Source organism: Annulohypoxylon truncatum, assembly GCF_022578515.1.
Source record: "Annulohypoxylon truncatum strain CBS 140777 unplaced genomic scaffold F4807scaffold_21, whole genome shotgun sequence".
In the NCBI taxonomy this organism is placed as follows: domain Eukaryota; kingdom Fungi; phylum Ascomycota; class Sordariomycetes; order Xylariales; family Hypoxylaceae; genus Annulohypoxylon; species Annulohypoxylon truncatum.
The window spans coordinates 21,109-44,774 of NW_025953807.1; the positions used below are offsets into that span (position 1 = coordinate 21,109).

The 23,666-nt window shown below is 49.6% G+C and overlaps 7 protein-coding genes across 7 annotated transcripts; 4 read left to right on the forward strand and 3 right to left on the reverse strand.

The window, feature by feature from the left end:
* Positions 1-227: 227 nt before the first annotated feature.
* F4807DRAFT_429940 (putative fructosyl amino acid protein) lies at positions 228-2,072 on the forward strand. The gene has a single exon (XM_047998380.1). The coding sequence runs from the start codon at positions 466-468 to the stop codon at positions 1,939-1,941; it is 1,476 nt and encodes a 491-aa protein (XP_047853039.1). The 5' UTR covers positions 228-465; the 3' UTR covers positions 1,942-2,072.
* A 545-nt stretch (positions 2,073-2,617) lies between these two features.
* F4807DRAFT_138077 (transcription factor TFIID-domain-containing protein) lies at positions 2,618-4,234 on the reverse strand. The gene is made up of 4 exons (XM_047993080.1): positions 3,433-4,234; positions 3,290-3,377; positions 2,817-3,231; positions 2,618-2,764 (listed from the first exon to the last, which is right to left on the reverse strand). Exons 1-4 carry the CDS (start codon positions 3,681-3,683, stop codon positions 2,748-2,750), a joined length of 771 nt encoding a protein of 256 aa, XP_047853040.1. The 5' UTR covers positions 3,684-4,234; the 3' UTR covers positions 2,618-2,747.
* Positions 4,235-9,094: 4,860 nt separating this feature from the next.
* Positions 9,095-13,361, forward strand: F4807DRAFT_138228 (putative NRPS-like enzyme). The gene has a single exon (XM_047993081.1). It carries the CDS (start codon positions 9,252-9,254, stop codon positions 13,113-13,115), a length of 3,864 nt encoding a protein of 1,287 aa, XP_047853041.1. The 5' UTR covers positions 9,095-9,251; the 3' UTR covers positions 13,116-13,361.
* Positions 13,030-13,717, forward strand: F4807DRAFT_429952 (uncharacterized protein). Its single transcript, XM_047998381.1, has one exon. The coding sequence runs from the start codon at positions 13,204-13,206 to the stop codon at positions 13,456-13,458; it is 255 nt and encodes an 84-aa protein (XP_047853042.1). The 5' UTR covers positions 13,030-13,203; the 3' UTR covers positions 13,459-13,717.
* A 310-nt stretch (positions 13,718-14,027) lies between these two features.
* Positions 14,028-15,209, reverse strand: F4807DRAFT_138283 (uncharacterized protein). Its single transcript, XM_047993082.1, has 3 exons — positions 15,076-15,209; positions 14,793-15,018; positions 14,028-14,740 (listed from the first exon to the last, which is right to left on the reverse strand). Exons 2-3 carry the CDS (start codon positions 14,908-14,910, stop codon positions 14,166-14,168), a joined length of 693 nt encoding a protein of 230 aa, XP_047853043.1. The 5' UTR covers positions 14,911-15,018; positions 15,076-15,209; the 3' UTR covers positions 14,028-14,165.
* Positions 15,210-17,116: 1,907 nt separating this feature from the next.
* Positions 17,117-19,555, forward strand: F4807DRAFT_429956 (uncharacterized protein). Its single transcript, XM_047998382.1, has 2 exons — positions 17,117-19,097; positions 19,189-19,555. Exons 1-2 carry the CDS (start codon positions 17,302-17,304, stop codon positions 19,286-19,288), a joined length of 1,896 nt encoding a protein of 631 aa, XP_047853044.1. The 5' UTR covers positions 17,117-17,301; the 3' UTR covers positions 19,289-19,555.
* Positions 19,505-21,894, reverse strand: F4807DRAFT_429959 (uncharacterized protein). Its single transcript, XM_047998383.1, has 3 exons — positions 20,747-21,894; positions 20,225-20,693; positions 19,505-20,143 (listed from the first exon to the last, which is right to left on the reverse strand). Exons 1-3 carry the CDS (start codon positions 21,276-21,278, stop codon positions 19,663-19,665), a joined length of 1,482 nt encoding a protein of 493 aa, XP_047853045.1. The 5' UTR covers positions 21,279-21,894; the 3' UTR covers positions 19,505-19,662.
* Positions 21,895-23,666: the final 1,772 nt, after the last annotated feature.

Here is a 23,666-nt window from a genome sequence, read left to right on the forward strand (position 1 = left end):
CCAAGGCTAAATTACAGTGCCCACTTACAGTCTTTAAGTCAATATTGCACTGTACATATCGCATCAACTTTTATCGCACCTACCCCGCCGAACCCCTCCACAGGTACGACGGGAACACAGATACGCAGCAGATACGCAGCAGATATGCAGCAGCTATAAGCCATTGCCCTCCGATCATGCGGCGTCGCCGGTCAAAGGCGCCCTTTTCTATCAGAGTTGTGGATACTAATAGAATCTGACTGTGGAGTATAAGAGTCTTATTTCCCTCAATATCGGCGAAGGCATTGTAGATACATACCTAGTAGATATATATAAATAATTCAATACCATTCAAGAGCCGAATGTAATGTCTCACAGACGTAACCACGATCAGTCCATCAGCTACTCCTTGTGCTATATTAACTACCACCATTGAATGTCACCACACTCAACCCACCTCCAATCACCAGCCAAGCAGCCACCCCAATGGCGTCAGCACTCCCAATGAAAGACATCCTCTCGTGCGCCGCCCACATCCTCCCAGACATCGCCCAGACGCAGATCGACCCTCCCGAGCAGCCGAAATCTTCCTACTCCCCCCCATCCAGCATCCTCATAATCGGCGCCGGCGTCTTCGGCCTCAGCACCGCCCTCGCTCTAACGCAGCGCCCAGAATTCACCCAAACCCGCATCACAATCCTCGACCGATCCCCCGACGCCGGGATCTTCCCCTCCCGCGACGCCGCCTCGATCGATTCCTCGCGCATCATCCGCGCCGACTACGCAGACCCGTCATACGCCAAGCTCGCGTCGCAGGCGCAGGCGCGCTGGCGCGAAACCGACCTCGGCCGCGATGGACGGTACACCGAGTCGGGCTTCGTGCTGGCTGCCGACGTCGGGCCCCTCGCGCGCGACGACGGCTCGCCCACGGGCATCGCCTACGCGAAGAAGAGCTGGGTGAACGCGATGGCGCTGGCGCAATCCGAGGGACGACCTTTAAGCTCCGTGCGCCTGCTGCCCGGGGCCAAGCCGCTCGCGCGGGTGACGGGTGTGGGCGAGTTCGCGGACTGGGGGTACTTGAATGAGGCTAGCGGGTGGGCGGATGCCGAGGCGAGTATGGCTTGGTTCTACGAGAGGGTCGCTGAAACGGGCCGGGTGACCTTCGTCAATGGGACGGCGGAGAGCCTCGAGACGAACGAGGCGGAAAAACGAGTTACTGGGGCACGGCTTAAGGACGGTAGTACGATCTCGGCCGACCTGGTGATCGCGGCCGCAGGCGCCTGGACGCCTACGCTTGTGGACCTTTCGTCGCAAGCTATAGCCACGGGCCAGGTCCTCGGGTACATCGATCTTACAGAGGAGGAGCAGACGAAACTCGAAAAAATACCGGTGATTCTGAACTTGACAACAGGCCTCTTCGTTATCCCTCCTAGGAATCGCGTGCTAAAGGTTGCGAGACACGCATTCGGGTATCTGAACCCCAAGACGCCTTCGTCGCCTCCGCTAGGAATCCCCGGCGACAAGTCGTCCCTCAAGCCCATCTCCCAACCCTTCACACATCTCGACGACGCCTCTCTCGAGATCCCGGAGGAGGGCAAGAAATCGCTACGAGAAGGCTTGCGGAGGATACTACCCTGGCCGGAGTTGCAGGAGCGGCCATTTGCACGCACTCGCCTGTGTTGGTACACTGACACCGCTACGGGAGATTGGATAATAGACTACCATCCATATTGGAAAGGACTATTTGTTGCTACAGGAGGGAGTGGCCATGCTTTCAAATTCTTACCAGTCATTGGTGACAAGGTGGTGGATTGCATTATGGGTCAATGTCCTGTAGAATTTCAACAGAAGTGGAAGTGGAAGCCAGTGGATGACATCGAGAAAGCTATAGTAACACACGATGGAAGTAGGGGAGGACAGCCAGGGCTCATTCTAGATGACGAGTTCAGTAAGCACGAGTAACTGAAATCGCAAATCAATCTTCACAGAAACATTTCACCAAATATGAGATGCAGAGTTGTAAGACAAAAATATTAAAGGGGAAAATGATGCAATTATAGACTCTACCTAAGGAATAACCTTAAGGAACAACCATCCGCGTGAAGTCCAGGTGCCGATTCATGCTAATGTCGGCCAAGAGGCCAGACAAGCAGAACAATCACCTAGGAAACTTTTGCAACCTTGTCGACGGATTGGTGCTGAGCTAACTGCCAAAATCACCCTTTGTCAGGAGGCATACAGAATGAGTTCCTCAAGAGGAACCATTCACCCCACTGATGCTTTAAGTAAAGCACAACTAATACCGAATCAAAGCTCGGCATAGTACAACCTCCATGTGTGCACCTAGTCACCAACTGTGCAACACCTCAACCTTCCTCCCAGGGCTCGAATTAAGACAGCACCTTCGACCAGCGTAAAATGCCATCGGAGAGTACCGTAGCGCGAATCATTGTCGTCAATCCGGCTCTTAAATAGAAACGATTTTAGGTTTTTTTTTCTCTTTTCCATAAACTCAGTTCGTCCTTCCCGTAGAGTTCCTTCCCTTTATCAACGCCAGTGCCATGCAGTCGAAATGCAAATGATACAGGAGACGTGAATGTTCGGACTGTGACCTGTCCAAATCAACGCGTCGTGAATCGTGAAACGATAGTCATGAAATCGTCAAGTCTTGTTTGTAATTTACAAATCCCATCGGTGGTCTAAGATGGGATGTATGGTGCAGTCTGAGTAAATACCCACCGAGGGCTCAGACCGGTAGGGCCAGGCCATTAGACCTTGCGGAAATCTGCAAGATATTAGAATTGTTTTTTCAACCAATGTGGGTTGATGGTACGTACCTTGGAGGACGGGATAAATCATCTCGAAGGCCTGGTAAATCTCTTCACGGATCTTGGCACCAGTCAAGACGATCTTGCCGCTGACAAAGATCAGAAGCACGATCTTGGGCTTGATCATACGGTAGATCAAGCCAGGGAACAACTCAGGCTCGTAAGAGCTGAAGTTGTGGTGGCGAGAGGCCAAGCCCTCAAGGCGAATAGGGAACTTGATATCGCAGCTGCCCACAATATTCTGAATCTTGAAGTCCGCGAACTTAGCATTGAAGCCGAGCTTCTGAATGATACGGGCGTATTTGCGCGAAGCAAGCTTGGAATCATCTTCGGACTTGGCGCCAGTAACCACCATCTTGCCCGAAGCGAAGATAAGCGCTGTGGTCTTGGGATCACGAATTCGCATGATCACGGCAGCGAATCGCTAGGCCAGTTAGCATATGTTCTCTCAAAATCTACAATCCTTAGTAGGCATGTAGTACCTTAGGGTTGTATTCCGCATTGCGTGCATGGAGAGCGATGGTCTTAAGGTCAAGACGACACTCGAGGTTCACCGTCGCAACAATGTTCCTTGACATGCATTGTAAGTTAAGAAGTTTACCCATCAGGTACGAGCGATACATACTGCAAGGTAGGCGTCAAGCCACTTCCACCCTGGACAGCAGCAGGGGTGGCAGCGGGCGTAGCGGGAGTCACCCCAGTGCCGTTAGCCACCTGCTGGTTGCGCTGGCCATTGGCCTTGTCAGCGTCGAAAGGCGGGGTGAGGCCACCGTGACCTGCGAGACCGCCAACACCACCAGTCATGGAGAAGGAGTTAGGCGCAGTGAAGGCCTTTGCCTGAGCGGCAGTAGAGGGGTGGGTCTGGATTGCATCCATTTTTGCAGATGTACACTCAAAGGATCGAATAAATCAATTGAGTAGTATCGCGAAAGATGATCTAATAGTGAACGTTAGAATCAAATCAATTGATTGATTGAGTTGAGTGCGTGAATGAATGTGTGAATGAATGCGCGGATGAGAGATTGGTGGAAAGAATGGGTAGAGTGAAGTGTTTGGTTGGGTTTGATTTCAATGAAAGTGGTCAGTTGGGAAAATCGCGTTGAAAAAATAAAATAGAAGGGAAGGTTTTGGTGCGCAATGCCACCTCGTCTTAAATAGTTTTCCACAGTTCGAAAGTTGACGCCAGAATCAGCAAGTGGGGCAACCGAAAATTCGGGCTATGAGTCAGTGTGATGGTGTTGTGATGGGCGACAGTGCTGGGTAACGGTGGAAGTGCGTATATGGAAGATGACAGTAACCGACAGTATAGTTACAACTTTATTCTACAGTTCGAACATCAAATTGCAAGGGTCGGTGACGAAAGTGAAGGAGTCAGCCTTACCACACGGCGTGCAGGAGATAAACAAGTAAATGTCTCCCCAACACAATAAAGGCTGGTACGATGATAAGGTCGTATAAATCTTTCGATCAATCGACCAAAGGGCACACACACGTAACGTAGATCTTAGATGTCAAAGGCGGATCACTTCTCGATGGTATCAGATCGGAGAAGGTCGTAAGCTTTCCTTCCGCAAATTCGAAGTGCAAGATGCTCGAGTGCAGTCGAGGTCGAGGTATCTTGTGAAGGATTCGACAACGACGACGGCGGGTACTCGATATCTAGCGACGACGGTATCGGGAAGGTAAATCCTCAACCTCGGTATTTCTCTTCTTCAAAAACTCGACTCTATTGTTGGTCTATCTTGGTTCTTGACTACACTGCACCGTGACCCGTGCGGCGTGCTATTAGAGAATGGGGTGAAGTTGGTAGGCTTTCTTCTTGATGCGACTGCTCGAGTCCTAGAGTAGGCGAGCGACAATGGAACAAAGGATGACCTTTAGTTACTTTGTCAACTCCTATACTGATTTAGCGGGGGAGTGCGACGAGAACGAAAAGTAACCACTTGAATGTGTCCAAGTGAGACTTGAGGATTAGGTAAATGACAGTGCACGGTTGACGTTGAAATGATGCGGAGAGGAAGATGGAAAATGCAGATCGGAGAACCGTTTAAATAGTGTGGGGATGAGGGTTCAGGTTTATTATGTGGAGACAGACCGGAGGAAGGTACGTACTCTCTCGGAATCAATCACTGTCAGAAGAGAAAGGTGGGGTTCAACAATCAATGACGATGTTGAATGAGGGAAGGAACAATAATAAATTATTAGTTGCCAGGCGTTATCGATTGACAGTGCGGGCAGGCAGCTGGCAAGAAACGGTGGCTGGTGGTTTGTGGATGGTTGTGGCTGAGGAGATAAGAAGAGAGAGGGGACCTTCGGGTCGGGACTTCCGCGGGCAAGATTTTTCGAAACATTGAGGTAGAGGGGAAGCCGCCCAATTTATAATTTTTGAAGCAAGCGCCTTCGTGTACGTGTGCATTGACTTTTAAGTAGGGACGCCCCAGTGTGGCGGGAGCCCACAACTTTTTGCTCCTTGATTCCCACCCTTAGCGGCCACGCTAGTATCAATCCGTCCAATCATGTCTCGTCGCTCGCCCCTTATTTTATCTTCCTTAATCTTTTTCTTTCCTTGCTCATCACTCTAAGTTCTCACCAAGTCTTTTAATGTTCCTCGTAGTCACCTTTTCCATCATGAAAACCATACGCGTCTCGCCAAACATCGCATCAACATGACGATATTTTCCATTCATATCATATTAATACGATCGCATCAGAAAACCACCGTCACAACCTCTGGAGGATCAATTAATTTTTTTTGAACGTCCTAGCCGACATAATTATTGATCACGGCCTCGTGACGCTCTCCGGGGTGCTGAGATGCATGACTCGGTCAACTACCTACGGAGTGCTAGGAGTGGAAGCATCGTCAGTCAGTGTCACAGATAATAGCCCACACTGGGCTCTAGGCTTGGTGACCAACAGCCACCCGTTCAGGCTCTTAAAAAATCTTGATGGGTGGGTGTGGGCAGAAATGGGGTTTTTAGACCCCAACCACACCCTGCAAGGCCTAGTTTGCTGCCACCCTAAGACTTCTAAACCACCCCTTCCCTCCCTGAAACGCACACAATACCTCCTCTTTTACCCCTATTCTCATGCTTTTTCTCTTCCTTCGCCACTAATCATCTTAGTCTCGCTCAGCTTCCGCAGTATTACCCACCTAATCGGTTTTCATCGTGAATGGATATCCCAAACAATCTGAAATCCCAAACAATCAGCAAAGAAAGGTGTTACGCGTACATACAAACAGATGGCGGTTCTTTTGCCATAATGTGCGAGTAAACGAGATGGCGGCTTGTAGGCTGTGTTGCTGTCGCACTCAGCCATCCAGCCATTCTAACCTATCCTACTTCAGAAATATTATTCTTTTTTTCCTCGTTTGGGCTGCGATGATCCCTCTTCCCTCTTCCCGCTGATCAATTGCAGGTCTCATTTCGGTGGTTTCGGAGGTACCAGCCGCAACCGCAATCGGAGAATGCCACCACCCTACCTTCGCCAGGGAGTCCCTAGCCAGTTAATTATCACTTCACGTCTTATGGAGTGACAAACACCATCAAATATTGACGAGCAAAATCAACCTCACCTACAACATACGGTTTCCGACGTCGGGTTGCTTCAACTCCTAACGGTCAAGAAAGCTTTTTATTCTCTCATCTCGTGCGTGCTTAAATGCGCATTTCCCGTTGCTGAAGGCTGCTGGAGTTAAGGTTGATCGGTCCTTGAAAGCGACCATGGTACAGTACATCGCTATGAATACGCACTACGCTACTGTAGTCTGTTCGCTCTCCTCACTGTGCTGCTGTGGTAAACCGTGGCCATTATTTCGTTTCGTATTTTGTCGGTACACAGGGCGGGACCTAGACCTACTACGTAGTAGCAGCCTCCTGAAAGATCCCTGTTCATCGCCACTCAGCGTTGTGTCCCTCGACTGAAATTTTTTTTCTTTTCTTTCTTTCGCAGGAAAATTTTCTTTACTCGGCAGCCTACAGCACCAGCCTCGTTTAACCATACCAGCCAGAATTCCTTGTTATGCATCCGGTCTTGGCGTGTACCTACTATGACTCATCTAGACTTTTTTCTTGTAGACTCAAATGCATCGGTCGGCAGGCTTGCTTTTATTTTATTTTGTAGGTTTGCGGCTCCGGCAAACAATACGAATATTAAAACTACTATGGTTTTTTTTCCATAAATTGGTAAGACATAAAATCCCTGCCTACGTTGGGAGGTCGAGTTCGTATTTGCGTCATGATCTATTGAAGAACTATTGCACGTTATTACCTGAGCGCTAATTTTCGCGCCGGTCTGCCATGACGCGACATCCCTGGAAGCCTAAGATGAGGCAGGCTGGCTTGGCTACCTCGGTTGGCATGGAATTGTATGCAAGCGCTCGGTACTTTCAAATCACCTGATGCAACGATGCGGTCTGACAATGCAGGCTGCACAAATTGCGGCTTGAATATGTAAGTACCCTTAAGTAGCCAGTGCATATTTACTGTGCTGTGTCGCCAACTTCCATTTTTAGGTTTCCTTCGCAAAATCATTTGAGACTTTGATATAATTATACGGCTCTGTGTAGTAGTTGATATCACTATCTCACAAATACGATTGACCCTCACACAAACTTTCCAATATCCCAATACTTCTCGTTTCTCATCCAGCAACGCAAATTTAAGAATGTTCAAAGCGTACATCGCGTGCACAATCCTATAGTTCAGCTGATTACTAATGTAGCTAGTCTCTTGCGACTCTAGGTGTGAAGAGGCCAATCAATGGGCCGTACCATATCTCAGTTCGCTTAGTGCCTTGAGTGTCAAAGAGCCGCATACGAATAGTCAAAGCCAACTAAAGCCCAGTTTCGTGAAGATCGCTCTATAATTGGCGAAACTATTCAACCCGTCTTCATAGGCCTGGTCTGACACATGGCAGTTGGTAGCTCTGTTGTACTTTACTGTCATCGTGATATATCACCCCCGACCACTAGGGAATTGATACCAGCGCAAATTGAGATAGCTAATATTCATCCAGGGCAATATCAACTCAGATATGAAAAGCAACACACGCAACCGTAGGATTGATGCTAACATTTATCCATGATTAGGTAGGTGGCATATCCTTCCCCATCGCCTTAAGGTGCATATATCTCTTGGGACACCTAGTTATCCTCTAACGTCAATAAAATAACACACTTATGCATGCCATAAGTTAGAGACTGTGAACCAGACCCTTATATGACGAGTAAAGTATTCAATGGTGGATAATGGTGGGTTTTTAATTACAATTGAGAACGGCGACGTTGCGGTATGTAAGTGTAACCGGCCAGGCTCCGACTTGGACCGACGGAAGTCGAACCATCGACGGTCTCCGGCATTTGCAAAGCCGGGTGGGGAGAAGTCGGGAGCTTATTATTGGAAAATAAAGTGATGACGTGATCGGTGTGGGGGCAGTTTCCCATCTTCCACTCGGACGGGCTCTGGGGCTTCCTGGGATTCTAGACTTATCGGACTACATTACATGGATGTAGCACCTACTATGCCTACCTACGCTACCTGCCTACCTAAAATCTAGGCCAAGCAATCCAGACTTTCCGCTCTTGTGGAATCGTCTTACCCACTCACCATTCGCTTGGGATCGCTTGGGAGAATTGGCGCCTCCTAGCCCTGAACATCCCTGTTCTCGTTGAGATCGCCAATCGGTCTATCCACGCAGCCACGTTTAGTATACTTATTACCAAAAGCCGGCACCTCTGAGGCGAATTTGCCTATGTTATCTCAGCTAAGTAAGTCTCAAGGTTGATCCATTACATTGCTATTACGTATCGACCAAGATAGCATGTCGTCGGAAGGAAGCTTATTCGTACAGAAAACGTGGGTAGCCGTGGGTTGAGGCGACACTGGCGACAATGGCAACCTGGCGACTTAGGACTGGACCAGCACGGCAGTCTTGGTCGATAATAGACATGTCGGTGTGCATCTTATATATGTATCTTGGATCCATCCTATGCGTTTGCTGTCCGCATCTCTGGTTCTTCGGATCTGTACGTTGGAAAGGGTTAGGGCAAACCCCGTCACCGCTAGTTACATCGTTGTGTGGTATCGGTACCTGCTTTTCATTCTGCCGGCTTCCATTAGACTTCTGACGATACACGGACGGTCCCACGAAGCTCCGTTTACGGCATTGTCCCTTCTCTATGTAGATGCAGATAAACGTCAGCCACCTGCTCTCCACACCTTCAGAGATATACCCCCTTCTGTCTCCCTTTATCCCCCGTCCTCCACGTTTTCGAGGTGGTCCGATCCAAGCGTGGAGTTCTTTAGCTTCCCTAGCCCTTCATTTAGCCACGTTGCTTGATAAGAAGTAGTCACGTGTAATAGTTTAAACGACCCGTCTCTTCATCCTGAGTTCGGCGTTTTAGTTCCCGTATCAAATTTGGTTGGCTGAAAAAAGGGGAAGATGACTATCATTGATACCAGCAAAGATCTATCCGCTCTTTTCTTCCATCAGGTCAAGGCTACGCCCGATGCCATTGCCCTGGAAGATGGGCCTACGGCATTGACATATGCCGAGCTTGATCGGAAGGTTGAGTTACTCGCTACTCGTCTTCGCCACGACGGAGTTGGTCGAGATGCCCTTGTTGGCGTTCTACTCGGACGGAGTGCGGACTATGTTATCTCTTGCCTTGCCGCACTTCGAGCTGGTGGAGCTTTCCTAGTTCTTGAGCTAGCGTATCCCCCAAGTCTCCTAGCCGACGTAATTGAAGATGCCAGACCTACTGTGGTGATAACCCATACAGCACACGCTGGCAAGATCAAGTCTGAGACTCCTCTAATCATTCTAGACGATAAGTCCGCGAATACGGACGGTATCGCTCTATCGAATGGTACATCAAAGACGCTGCCAGAACTACCCTCTGAAGATGACTTGGAAAAGCTTGCCTTCGTGTCTTACTCATCTGGCACAACTGGAAAGCCGAAAGGCATTTCAAATCCTCACAGAGCAGCTGTCCTTTCATACGACCTGCGATTTGGCGTAAATGATCTAAAGCCGGGTGACCGCGTGGCCTGCAATGTTTTCTTCGTCTGGGAAATATTGCGCCCGTTGCTACGGGGAGCAACAGTCGTTACTGTTCCGGATGAGACCAGTTACGATCCTGTTGCTCTTGTCGAGTTGCTTCGTTCGAAGAATATCACGGAAACCCTCATGACACCAACGTTACTAGCAACAGTACTCGCTCGACATTCACAACTTGGATCACGCGTTCCAAATTTGCGTACTGTGTGGCTGAATGGTGAAGTCGTAACGACGGACCTGGCACGTCGTGGCCTGAGGGCGCTTCCAAACGCACGATTACTGAATTGCTATAGCGCAAGTGAAACCCATGAGATCGCCTGTGGCGATATCAGGGAGATGATTAACGATGAAGACCGGGTAGTTCCGGTTGGTCCCCCTTTGGACCTGGAGCATACGTATATTCTCGATGAAGAGGGTAAAAGGGTTGAGCCAGGTGTCAGCGGCGAATTATTCGTCGGAGGAAATCTTCTGGCGCGTGGATATCTTAACCTGCCGGAGGCGACCGCAAAGGCGTTTAACGACGATCCATTTGATTCGACTCCGGGATCGCGAATGTATAGAACTGGAGACACAGCACGGATACTTCCATCAGGGCTTCTCGAAATTACTGGCCGTGTAGGAGCGATGATCAAAATCAGGGGTTATAGCGTACAACCACCAGCCGTCGAGAACGCTATCATAAAACATCTTGCGGTCCGCAACTGTGCCGTGGTTGCCTATGGCGACGGTCTTGACCGTCAACTTCTCGCCTACATCGTTCCAGACGACGAAGAATCTACTGATCGAATGGCCGTGAAAATCGACGAGGCAGGGTTTAGTCCGGTTGCGCGGCGTGCTCTATCGGAACATTTAGCTCATTACATGATACCGGCCCTTTGGGTCGAATTAGAAAGCCTACCTACTCACGAAGTATCCGGAAAGGTCGACCTTAAGCGTCTACCTCCGCCATCTAGGTCACGGAGCCCTAAAGCATCACTGGGTCCTGGCCAAAATGGTGATCATAACCAGAAGATTACTATCGAGGACATCGCGAAGATGTGGGCCTCAGCCCTTAATATCCCTTACAAGTCTGTGATGGCACAGGAGCACGACTTTTTCGACTTGGGTGGCCATTCCTTAGCGCTTGTTGACCTTGTGACGAAATTGACAGGTGCTTATGGTTTCCCGGTGCCTCTCGGTCGCCTTGCCGGAAACCCGACACTGAAGGGGCACCTGGAAGTCGTTTGCCAGGCGCGAGATGGACATACCGCAGCCGTCCAAGCCGACCTACCTGCTGTTCTACGTGCCGATTCTATCCTGCCACCGGAGATAAAACCCTCATTGGTCAAGATGCGACGCCTCAGCGACGCAGACACAATTTTACTGACTGGCACAACTGGATTTTTGGGAGCTTTCTTGCTTAGCACTATCCTAGAAAACACTTCTGCACAGATCATTTGCCTTGTCCGATTTGCCGATCTAGGGAATGACAACTACGCTGCTGGACTTGCACGAATTCGCAAGAATCTCCTTGACCTAGGTCTTTGGAACGATTCAATTTTGGATCGTATCGAAGTTCTGCCGGCAAACCTAGCTCGGAAGCGGTTTGGTCTTTCCCCTGAAGGCTTCGAGGAGTTGGCTGCTCGCGTGCAGGTCATTATCCACTCTGCTGCTACTGTCAATCTTGTTTACCCTTATGCTGCTATGCAAGGTGCCAATGTATTTGGTACGAGAGAAATCTTGCGCCTGGCAAGTAAAGGTGGCGCGACAGTGCATCATATCTCCACAAATGGTGTGCTACCGCCTTCAGTTGAAGGGTGGTCCGAGGATGCTATGTTAGGCGTGGATGAAGTGCCAGAAAAATTGCTTGATGGGTATGGTCAAACAAAGTGGGTAGCAGAACAGCTTGTTCTTGAGGCTGCTAAACGTGGATTGCCGGCGAGGATATACCGACCAGGAACTATCAGCGGCCACAGCACGTCCGGTTCTACGAACACTTACGATCTCCTAAATGCGTTAATTGTCGAGTCGCTTCAACTGGGGCATGCGCCGGATATCGAAGGTTGGTACGCCGAAATGACCCCGGCCGATTTCGTCAGTAAAGCCATCACTTCCCTTGCCGACGTCGTGGATACCGACCAGCGTGTATTCCATTTGGGTGACCCGTCCCCAATAACCACAAAAGAGGTCTTCGGAATACTTGACCAACTCGGGTACCCGACGAAACCACTGGGATGGGAAGAATGGGTCCGTCTATGGGATGAACGCAGAGGGTCTAGCAAGGGGGAAAACATCTTCACTGTCGACATCCTTCGCCGCGGTATGCCTACCGTCGACTTTTTGAAATGGGTCACCGTCCTCAAGGATCCTGCGACAGGACCAATCCTTGCTAAGACTGGTCTCCAACGTCCTAAGATCGATAGCAAACTGCTCGAGACATACACTCGCCATTTCTGCGCTCGGGGCTGGCTACCGCGCCCACCGCGACGTAGCCACGTTAACGGAATCTCGAAGCTCTCGAACCGAGGCCCGCTAGCCGGAAAAGTCGCAATTGTTACTGGAGCGTCATCAGGCATCGGGGCTGCCGTTGCCGTCGCCTTAGCTAGAGAAGGCGCACACGTAGCAATCGCCGCACGTCGTACAGAGGCACTCGAGACCCTCAAGAATAAGATCATCAGTTCGGGAAGCAAAGTACTAGTCCACAAGACAGACGTCACGGACAAGAAACAAGTCGAATCGTTGATGCAGGCCGCAACACAAGAGTTGGGTCCAATCGATATCCTCGTCTGCTGTGCGGGCGTCATGTACTTTACTATGATGGCTAACGTGCACATGGACGAGTGGGAGCGCACCGTCGACGTCAACTGCAAGGGCCTGATGTACTGTCTCGGGGCGGCGGTTCCTGGTATGTTGGCTCGCGGCTCCGGGCACGTCCTCGCCATCTCATCAGACGCGGGCCGCAAGGTATTCCCCGGGCTCGGCATCTACTCGGCTAGCAAATTCTTCGTCGAAGCCACGCTTCAGAGCCTGCGCCTCGAGACCGCCGGCTCCGGGTTACGCGTCACGTCCGTCCAGCCGGGAAACACGGATACGGAACTTCTGGGTATGTCGACGGACACGGAGGCTATCAAGAAATACGGCGAGCCGTCCGGCGCTAAGGTCTTGAGTGCCGAGGAGGTCGCGGGCGCGATCGTGTATGCTGTGAAACAGCCGAGTCATGTCGCCGTGAACGAGGTCTTGATCGAGCCTAGGGATGAGCCGATCTAGTGACCTACCTACCTACCTACCTACCTACCTAGGTACGGATTAAAGAGGCAGGAGAGAGAGAATGGATGAGGGATAATGCGCGAATTCAATGACGAATGAAGTTGGTATGACAAGAGAAAAGCAAAAGTTAGTCAGACGAGAAAGAGATCATCTTGTAACACTTCCTGTTACCGTTTCCTTAACGTCCTATTTTCCTTGGTTGAGAGACGATGTGGCTTTGGTGGAACGGATAGTGTCTGGGCATTTTAGCGGCTTTGCATGGATCATGATCATGACTGCACTAGTGTACGGTGGCTATGTTAGAGGCTGGGGGGTGGTGGAAAAGGGGGATGTGGATGAATAGTTGTAATGGAATAGAATTCGGGAGAAGTTAGAGCGTTTGACAAAGAATACCTACCTAATGATGAGTCGGTGGACTTTGTGTACTATGCAACTCGAAGATAGACGAATGGTATATTGAAGCTCTAGATACCTATGCATATAACTGGTTTCTTAGTTGGTAGCGATTACTTTATGAACTTCCAGATAGTAAAAGCCAGGCAGAGATATTTCTACATCAACCATAGGTAGTAAATATCCGATTGCTGGACACAAGACATAACAATTATAAATTTCACAATAAACATCACATCACAATTCACTCGAAAACCAGGAGATCAAAAGTTTCCCACATCCACAACTCTCAATTGGTGTACTCGCTCGAAAAGTTCTGCGAATAAGAACGGCGCGGGTCCGGAAAGAGCTCTCTCACCGAATCTTCCCGCGTCGTCGCTAAATACAACCCAATATTCCCTGCGGCCATGTCTGTTATATAGTTACACTTTCTCTTTCATAAACATGACAAATCTAGACTAGCTAGAAAAGAATTTCCGAAAAGGCCGCCATCCCCGTCGTCATAATTCCCCAAAGCTTTGTGCCGCGTTTGCTGTGCGGAAGCTGCGGGGGGGAAGACACATTAAAATATCCACCGTCTAATTTGCCCCTATTATTTACATTGGCGACCAAACCCCCCCGGTCATTATCGGATTAAGTAGCATTGGGAGGAGACGCTTATTTGAGGATGCCGGAGAGGAGACCAGCTAGACCACCCTGCTGACCGGCGGCGCCTTGCTGAGCTGCAGCGCCTTGTGCGGCACCGGCACCTTGGGCGCCAGCAGCGTTGCCACCCGCGGCTCCACCGAGAAGGCTTGCGAGAGGGTCTGCGCCGTTAGCACCACCGCCGAGGAGGCCACCGACGAGGTCGGTGAGTGCGTTACCGCCCTGTTGATCCGCGCCTTGAGCCGTAGCACCCTGTTGAGCAGCAGCACCTTGGTCAGCGGAGGCGGCGGCACCCTGGTCTGCAGAAGCAGCGGCACTTTGTTGAGCAGCGGCGGCATCCTGAGAAGCAGCACCGCTAGCCTGGGCGGCAGCGGCGTCCTGGGCAGCAGCGGCCTTGGCGGCAGCAGCCTTGGCCTTCTTGCCCTTCTTGCCATCGCCTGCGGCGGCGTCTTGTCCAGCGGCGGCAGTTCCGTTGGCAGCGGCAGCGTTGGAGTCGACTGCAGCGGCAGTTGCGTTGTTGGCAGCAGCGGCAGCGGCGGCGGCCTTAGCGCCCTTGTTCTTGTGCTTGGGGAATCTGACGTCGAGAGCTATAGAATGTTAGCGCCGTCCTCAAGCCTATTTGAGGATGTTAGTACATACCAAAGCCGTGAGCGTTGTTGCGGGCTTCGATAACACCCGAGCCCGGCTGAGTGGGTAGCGCGGCTCCGAAAGAGGCAGCGGCGGCCAGGGTGATCAAGATAGCTCCGAAGTTCTTCATGTTGAAAGAGTGTATATCCAGACACTTAACAGAAAATAAAGAGTGGTCGAAAGTAAGTTTGTCAAGTGTGACGAAGTAATACAGTAAAGAAGGTAGATATGAGCACAGCTGTAGACAGTTAGTTATCGAGAAGTAAGAAGGCTTGGCAATCAAATTTGAACATACCTCTTCGAACAAGAAACAACCAAAAAAGGAAGGGTTGGCGATTGGGATTAATGTGGATGTGTGAAGAAGCAGAAATAAACCGAGATAGATAGGCCGGGAAGGCAAGGCATTTATGGTCAAATGGAAAGTATTGAAGTTTCGACGAACTTGAGTATCCTACCATCAACTAAGCTATCAAACTTACCTAGTAACGCAAGGTTCTTGTGATAGACAGTCATATCCCAGCTCCTAGCTACCCCATAGTAACGAGAAAATGTGGTTGCAAACATGGAAGCTTGGCGTCGGTACCGCAAGTCAAGATATTGGAATATTAAGAAACACAGGGAACAAATCCTGTAAACGGGATTCTCATTGGATCAAAGAGGTTGAAGACCCACCTATACCAAACACGTCGAGAAGACTTTCCGTCCCATCCAAAACATGGGGGGAAGAATATTAGCGTAAAGTAGAACAAGATCACCAACTTCGCAGATCATACATAGAACGTTGAATATAACGCAGATCTGATATTCCAGATTTGGAGCAACGCTGGGAAGATCAATTAGGAGATCCTTGGGGATCATAAGAGTTTTGGCTGGTTTGAAACTTAAGATGCCAAGAGGACGTGGGGACAGGGTCGGCGCTTTGAGGCTCTCAAATTTCTCGGCAACAAAGCCTGTAACGTCGGACGGGGTAGATCAAACGAGCCTCAGACGCCCTGCTAGGGCACAGAACAGGAAATTTCCTCAGCAATCGCATAATCACGTGAGAGCAGCCGCAGAAATTGAGTTGATGACATCGATGACAACAACTTTAACTTGATGAGCTGCGGGCTTAGCTCATCATACGATACATGCGAGGTTGAGAGCTCGCCATCGGTGGGTGCTCGCTTTCCGGTTGCAACCAGGAGTCCCGCCCGAAGCCATAGCCTATTTAGGAAGGCCCGAAATGACAAACAAGTTGTGCATTGGCTTGATTTCATAGCTTAGAAGTCTAGAGCGAAGGTGGCTGTGTCGTTAGTTTGAACATGCAGAACATGACGGACGGGATGGAAGTGTATCGGAAACTTCGAAAGTGTGAACATAGGCGCCTACGACGTTTCCAGTCAGCCTGAGCGCTCCTGGAAACACAACGAACATCTAGTCAACATTTAGTCGAGTGATGGGATTGACGGGAGATTGGACTCGACATCGTCCATTTCATGAAAATAGCGTCGCACACCGCTCTGTCGCACCCGCAGGAAACATGCCGGGACCGCGTCTGTGTGTGCAGCATCGTGGGCTACCTAGCTGGCAGAGAAAGCGGATTTTGTTGTGTTGTTTCCTGCATAGGGCAGTCGAAGATCCTTATTTCGCTTCTGCCATGCGAAAAAAAAGCTTCGCCGGCGATCAAGCCAAGGAAAATCATAGCATAAAAATGATCGCTTTCCCATGATGATGCGATGCTATTTCTGTCCTCGGGAGCAATCGTGAGAATCATGACGGAAATCCATCAATGCAAGTCCTTTTTTGTCGACTGACGACACTGACAAATGGCAGCTATAGGCGCCTTGCGTGGCTATGGCGTGACCAACCCTGATACTATCAAGTTGTTGCGGATAGAGTATGATATTCCAGCACTGGATCAAAAGGCCTTTCTACCTTGGAAAGGATGACAGGATGACGGGATGACGGGATGAACAGCCCGGAATCCTCACTTTATTTTGACCTTAAAGATCTCGGCCGGTTGGAATTACTATTATGTAGGTACCTAAGTACCTAAGCTAGTCCCATTTCACATTCACATGGGTTCTTCTCTGCTCTAGCCACAGAAGCCACAAATCTACAAGCCACAGACCCTGAGAACAGCTTCCTAATCACAGGAATATGATAGGCTCATTGGAAACTCCGAGCTCGGCCTAGCACGGCTTGCAACGGGTCTTGTTAAAGTTTTGAACCAATGAGTGGCGAGTAACCTCGGTAGGTCGGCCAGGTCGGCCCAATATTCGCAGGCGCAATTGACTTTTACCCATGTACTATGTACTACGTACTAAAGAGGTTTGATGTCATCATAACCATTTTCCGGTCTAACTAACCGCTAACCATTTTCCGGGTTCGAGAACCACGAATCACGAATTCGCCATTGATAACCGACTTCGAGTCAATTCCCAATATCCATGGCGTCTAGAATACGGTGAAGAATCTTCCTGTCAATTAAGAACTCTTCATCTCTCCGGAATAGACAGCCTGGTTAGAGAGAAGCTTTACAATGTCGGCGTCGGTACCACTTCGTACCTTCGCGCAGCGCAGGGTCTCGTTAATTCGGCCAAAAGTCCCAAAGAGCGCGCGAATAGCTTCATATTCTTCCTTAATATCTACAAACCGACCAAGATGTACTGCTACGACGTTCTCCCCGCTCGCCTGCTCGACCCTTCGCACCTTCAGCACAACGCGTCCGAGGTACTTCGCTACGGCTGACGATAGCTTCGACCCCAAGACTGCTGAGCGGGAAAGTGACCAAGTTGATGTATGCATTATTGGCGGAGGCCCTGCTGGTCTGAGCGCAGCAATACGTTTGAAGCAACTTGCGAATGAGAATGGTAATGAGGATTTCAGGGTCCTATTGCTGGAGAAAGCAGGCGAAATCGGCGCACATATTTTGTCCGGGGCCGTCATAAATCCGGTTGCGGTTAAGGAACTGTTTCCCGACTGGCTTGACGAAGCGAATGAGAATCGATTCGAACATGCGACCCCGGCGGCGGGAGATAAGATGAAGTTTTTGACTAAGAGCAGTGCGATACCTCTGCCAGCCCCACCGCAGATGCACAACCATGGCAATTATATCGTCAGTTTAAACCAATTCACGAAGTGGCTGGGGGAGCGCGCGGAGGAGCTTGGCGTGGAAGTATACCCCGGGTTCGCTGCGTCCGAGGTGCTTTATAAGCCTGACGGGTCGGTTCTCGGTGTTGCGACAAATGATCTTGGCATAGGGCGAGATGGGAAGCCGAAGGATAGCTTCGAAAGAGGCATGGAGTTTCACGCCCGAGTTACACTATTTGCTGAAGGATGCCACGGCAGCTTGACTAAGCAGGTTATCAAGAAGTTCGACCTGAGAAGGGATAGCCAACACCAAACCTACGGTCTAGGGGTAAAGGAGGTTTGGGAGATCCAACCAGAAAAGTTCCGAAAAGGCGAAATCGTCCATTCTATGGGTTACCCCCTATCCCTTGACACGTACGGCGGTGGATTCCTATATCACTTCGGAGATAACCTCGTCAGTCTTGGGCTTGTTGTGGCCCTGGATTACAAGAATCCGTGGTTATCGCCATATGGAGAGTTTCAGAAGATGAAGCAGCACCCGCTCTATAAATCTATATTGGAAGGTGGCAAATGCATTTCTTATGGGGCAAGGGCTCTCAGTGAAGGTGGTTTCCAGTCGATCCCCAAGGTTGCTTTTCCCGGCGGTGCATTGATTGGTGATTCTGCTGGCTTCGTCAACGTCCCGCAGGTCAAAGGCACCCATAACGCTATGAGAACGGGTATGCTGGCCGCCGAGTCTGCTTGGACTGCGTTGGCGGAAGGTAACGAAGAGACTGTCTTTTTGTACAACTACGAAGATTCACTCCGGAAATCCAGTGTCTGGAAGGAGCTGAAGGAGGTTCGAAACATGCGTCCCTCATTCCAAACTCCGTTAGGAACTCTCGGTGGTGTCATGTACTCCGGCCTAGAGGCGTTCATCCTTAAGGGCCGTGTTCCCTGGACCCTGAAGCACAGGCATACCGACCACGGTTCTACCAAGAGCGCCGACTCGTACCCTAAGATCGAATATCCGAAGCCAGATGGGAAGATCTCTTTTGACATCTTGACAAGTGTCTCCAGGACCGGGACGAATCACGAGGAAGACCAACCTGTTCATCTCCAAGTTAAGAACTGGGATGCTCACACCCAAGAAACATGGCCTAAATACCAAGGTCTAGAGAATCGATTCTGTCCTGCTGGCGTTTATGAATATGTCGAAGATGAATCGAAGCCACTTGGTGTGAGATTCCAGATTAATTCCCAAAAGTGAGTATCCTGGATCGTCCTACTAGATAGACTTAATCCCTGTTTCCCGCCGGCTACTTACCTAAATAACTTCATGCTGACATGACCATAGCTGCATCCACTGCAAGACATGCGATATCAAGGCACCCCATCAGGACATTAACTGGGCTGTGCCACAAGGTGGCGAAGGTCCTAAATACTACATGACGTAAGAAAAAAGAAAGATTGCATGAGGTCCTCGCAAGAATGACTTCGAGCGTTTGGGTGAGGCCTGGCCTGAATTTCTGGATGGATGGGGCGTACGATTCATGGATCACGGCGGTATGGTCGAATTCAACTTCCCGGTGTATCAACAGTGTTCAAATCTAAGGGCGGGGGAACATACATATTAAACTAGACGAGGACACCCGATATAAAGATACCATATATGGAGAATCAAAAGTCTTTTATATAACTATTGATATTATTGGATACACCTATATGCTTAGTATTTGCATGAGTAGGTACATTAGGTGATGAATTGCTACCGAGCTTCGATAGCATTTTGCTTTTATGCCTGTAAATCATTTTGTTTTCCCTCAGAGCTCTAGAAGCCCTGCTGCCTATGCCACTTCTCCTGCCACCCGGGAAACCAGGGACTATCATCGAGGGTCTTAGGCTCCCAATCCTTTTCAATGAGCCCCTTTTCAATCTGTTCCTTAGCGAACTCCTCCAAGGTCGGGATCACGACGTGCTCCGTGTGCCACGTGTTCTTGTACTTCATGAGGTTCTCCTTGCCCTCCTTCAGTACCTTCAGGATCAAACTCGGCACATACGGCTCGTCTCGGAATTCTTCGATGGGCGTGAACAGGGCCTTGAAGTTGAAGACGACGGCCCCCGATAGCGGGAGCCGGCGCAGCGTCTGCCAGTCGACGCGTAGGTGGATGCGGTCCGGTGTTAGGCTCTTGTCTTGGAAGTCGCGGTAGCTGGCGTGCGGGTCGCCCGGCGGCATGTACAGCGGCTGGTCTACTTCGAGACCCCAGGAGCCGCGCTGGATGGGCTTGTTGGCGGGCATCTTGGAGAAAAATCTGCTTCGAAGTCAGCAACATGGCTCCCCACTCCCACACTCACTTCCTTTCCCCTTAAAAAATGCGATGAGGGCGTCTTACCTGTCCATACTAAACTGCATCTTCTCCTTATAATCCGGGATCGGCGTGTGGATCTCGTGCAGCTTCATGCCGATTTTGCTGCCGACGTTCCAGCCCAGCGCCGAGCAGATCAGGCCGGCGCGGAAGACGTAGTAGCCCGACTCCGGGTCGCGCAGCACCATGCCGAAGTCCTCGGGCACGTTGTCGAGCAGGACGTGCAGGGGGTGCATCTCCTTGATTAAGGTCACGGTGCCGAGGATCCGGTTCTCGAGCCGCGACTTGTCCGCCGATAAGACGAAGTACTGCGGGTACCGCGCGCACAGGAACTGCAGGGACATCTCCATCAGCTCCTTGCACGCGAGCTCCGAGCCCGGGAGCGATTGCAGCACGTCTGATCCGTGCTGGGCGTATAGCTCCTTGCGCTGTGCGATGCGCGTCTTGTAAGTCGATTCTAGCTCTAGCCACCAGTCCGTTTCGAGTTTGGTTAAGGCTGTCGAAGATTATTAGATTCAAATCTTGGGATTTAGGGGGGTGGGTACTTACACATTGTCTGATGGTATGCCCATCTGAATGGGCGGTACGGCCGCGGCTTGGCCTTGTTAATGTCGAATTCCAAGTACGGTTGAGGCAGCGGGACCTCGGAGAGCGTCGAGTAGTCCGGAAAGTCCCCTAGCGCCTTGATCTCCTTCACCGAAAAGCCGGTATAGCAGTACTTTGAGTCGTCGGCGGTCCGGTAGTCCTCCTCGAGACCCAAAAGCGAGTTTGTGAATGTGTTCGTGTTGAAGGAGAGGTTACCCATCGCTTTTCGTTGGGCGGGAGGCATCTTTTCCACCATTATCTTGAGCTGTCCTCGTGGCGAAGGTGGGAACGTCGAGAGAAGGTCTGATGTGGATGAGGCAAGTGGCTTCGGAGACACCTGCTTCTCTAGCAATGGCGTACTCGGGCGGGACGCATTGCGCCCTCCCAGTCCTAGTCTCCTGAGCACTACATCTTTCTGGGACCTCTTCAGAGCGAGAAACGTGATTAGGGATAAGACGATTCCCGACGCCAGCCAAATAATAGTAGATAACGACATTTTAGATATTAAGTAAATATAATACCGGACACGGTCGGTAGGAGGGTAACCATATATATAAATGCCACAAGAGTTCCACCAACACTGTCACCACTCGCAGGATTCCCCCTTATTAGTATCGTCGTCGCACTTAACGATGAGGTTATAGGGGAGGCAACATATGAATATACCTACGAAAACCGATAACGGCCTCCGTACCTCGGAATGCGCAGCAGTACATGATAAGAATGGCCGGATCATCTGCAGAGCAATTGGCCTTTATAACCCCAGCTGATATGTCCCAGTAGATCGCAGTTGAAGCAGCGTTGGAGATTGCCTAGATGGTAGCTTATGGCGGCGCTAGCGCCCGGATGATAACACCAATGCCGTGAGTGGCCACTGATAGTACTAGCGTATAGAGCGCCCATCATCGTGCATCTACAGCGAGATAACTAGGCGCTGGGCTGGGTACCACAATTTTGATCTACGCGGTTCACCCCGCATATCCCCTTGTTTTATAGATATTGCTGGAGTAGTCATAGGCCTCGCCTTGCTGTAGGATGGCGACGCCTCAGTGTAACACTGCGTCTGTTATCCCGGAAACTATTATTCACAAGGTTACGATAAATGACTAACAAGGATCCCGAGGAGGCAAGGAGTAGTTTTATTTCGATATGTTGGATGTTGGATTTACTATAAATGGAATGCGAAATGTCGTGTCTTCGGTTCGATTTTGCTTCATGCAAGACTTGTCTCTCTCACTCCTTTTTAGGATATAGTCATGCAAGCTAAACGATAAGAGACGACTCAAAGAATCTACCTAGTATTGGACATACAATGTGGCGTTTTAATATATTTTCGTCTTATAGTTAGAAGGTTTGGGTTCATCACGGCCCTGGAGATGAAGCCTCGAGCTTTAGATATGAGCCTCCCGGACTCTCCCCAAAGAAGGCCCCTGATGGACAACTGGGTACCTATAAGAGTATAAAATTGTTAACAGGAACACGTACAAGTATCGCCTCAAAGTTATTCATGCATAGACAGTTATATGAGTTTGACATCCTTTACATCTCCAAGTTATCACACTGGAGCAAAGCTGGTGTCACTATAGTTTTACTTTTATCCTCGCCGCTATAAAGTCCCTTACTCACCTAGATACCTGGCTTTGCTTATTCCTAGGCATGGGGATACCTTACGATAGCAGCCATCTATATCCTCTGCGCATCGGGAAACGCTCGGGTTTTACCCCAGCTGGTTATCAGCGTGAATCTCCGAAAAGTCACCGTTATTGGTTGGATATATGCAGACCCGCCAAGGCCCTAGTCTACGGTTTCCGTCACTTGACATAACGCTTGCGAAGTAGGAGATAAGTTGGCCGAACGCAGGATTCTTAAATATTTTCGAACATAAGATCATTCGATTTATAGAAATGATCATTAACATCAGCTATTAGATTCTTGCTAATATAGACCTATACCCGGTACATGTCGATATAATCGAATGTTGCTGACATGCGGCCTACATCGTGAGGCGCGATTAGGCCTAGGTCAAAGTCTCCTGGTATGCGACTTGTGGATTATGATTTGATACAGACAAAATCAGTGCGTTGATGGGAAAAGGGGGGGTGGTTGTTTGGGTGAAGGAAAAGAAAGCCGAAGTGGCCGTCAAAGGAATCTGACCCTCGAGCGAGTGCTCGCCAGGAAGCTAGAGCTATAGCAATGGGATCGATTGTAAGCACCGTCATGCTACTCTGACCGTTGATAATTGGCATGAACATTTATATAGGTAGGTAGTTAGACTGAGGAGTAGCGCGGTGATTTAGAGGTCTAAACGATTTCATGGTAACCTATTACGAGCGGATACAGTTTCGGAAGTTTTTGCAACACGACTTAAACATCATGTAATGGTGACCGAAGGTGATGTTAAGGAACAATATAGGTTCTATATTGCATGATGGGCTGGATCAAAATATGTACACGTTCTTGAGTCCTTGGATGTGGAGTTTCAACATTCTCTAATTCTGATTGGCTGAAATAATCAACGGTGTTCCGTAAAAGGCATGTCGAATTAACTTTGTTAAAGTCTGATTGGCCATTCCTTTTAATTCAAGTTAATTCCAATGACTTATAACTTATCAACATAGAGAAGAAATCTTTAAAATCCTTCTATATATAAACATAAGTGCAAGGATTTATGCGATTCACAAGACGCATCAACATACCTTGGTAGGCATTCATATGATCACTCCGAGATTTTTGTTCTTAGATTAATATCGAATGAATTCAAGGCTTTACCTTAATCTTTCGACGTGCTGACAATGATATATGGAACATCTAAGTATGAGTGAGACCCTAGGTATTCTAGATTCAGTAAAACTTATCCTGTGACGTCTATTCAATCTAAATAGGT

Bases quoted from the DNA above. Each gene is read 5' to 3' on its own strand.
- F4807DRAFT_429940 (XM_047998380.1), top strand. From the start codon at position 466: ATGGCGTCAGCACTCCCAATGAAAGACATCCTCTCGTGCGCCGCCCAC.
- F4807DRAFT_138077 (XM_047993080.1), bottom strand. From the start codon at position 3,683: ATGGATGCAATCCAGACCCACCCCTCTACTGCCGCTCAGGCAAAGGCC. The intron at 3,378-3,432 runs GTATGTATCGCT...ATGCATGTCAAG, and splicing joins GGCTTGACGCCTACCTTGCA to GAACATTGTTGCGACGGTGA. The intron at 3,232-3,289 runs GTACTACATGCC...TAACTGGCCTAG, and splicing joins ATGCGGAATACAACCCTAAG to CGATTCGCTGCCGTGATCAT.
- F4807DRAFT_138228 (XM_047993081.1), top strand. From the start codon at position 9,252: ATGACTATCATTGATACCAGCAAAGATCTATCCGCTCTTTTCTTCCAT.
- F4807DRAFT_429952 (XM_047998381.1), top strand. From the start codon at position 13,204: ATGACGAATGAAGTTGGTATGACAAGAGAAAAGCAAAAGTTAGTCAGA.
- F4807DRAFT_138283 (XM_047993082.1), bottom strand. From the start codon at position 14,910: ATGAAGAACTTCGGAGCTATCTTGATCACCCTGGCCGCCGCTGCCTCT. The intron at 14,741-14,792 runs GTATGTACTAAC...AACATTCTATAG, and splicing joins CAACAACGCTCACGGCTTTG to CTCTCGACGTCAGATTCCCC.
- F4807DRAFT_429956 (XM_047998382.1), top strand. From the start codon at position 17,302: ATGTCGGCGTCGGTACCACTTCGTACCTTCGCGCAGCGCAGGGTCTCG. The intron at 19,098-19,188 runs GTGAGTATCCTG...ACATGACCATAG, and splicing joins TTCCAGATTAATTCCCAAAA to CTGCATCCACTGCAAGACAT.
- F4807DRAFT_429959 (XM_047998383.1), bottom strand. From the start codon at position 21,278: ATGTCGTTATCTACTATTATTTGGCTGGCGTCGGGAATCGTCTTATCC. The intron at 20,694-20,746 runs GTAAGTACCCAC...AATCTTCGACAG, and splicing joins GGCATACCATCAGACAATGT to CCTTAACCAAACTCGAAACG. The intron at 20,144-20,224 runs GTAAGACGCCCT...ACTTCGAAGCAG, and splicing joins ATGCAGTTTAGTATGGACAG to ATTTTTCTCCAAGATGCCCG.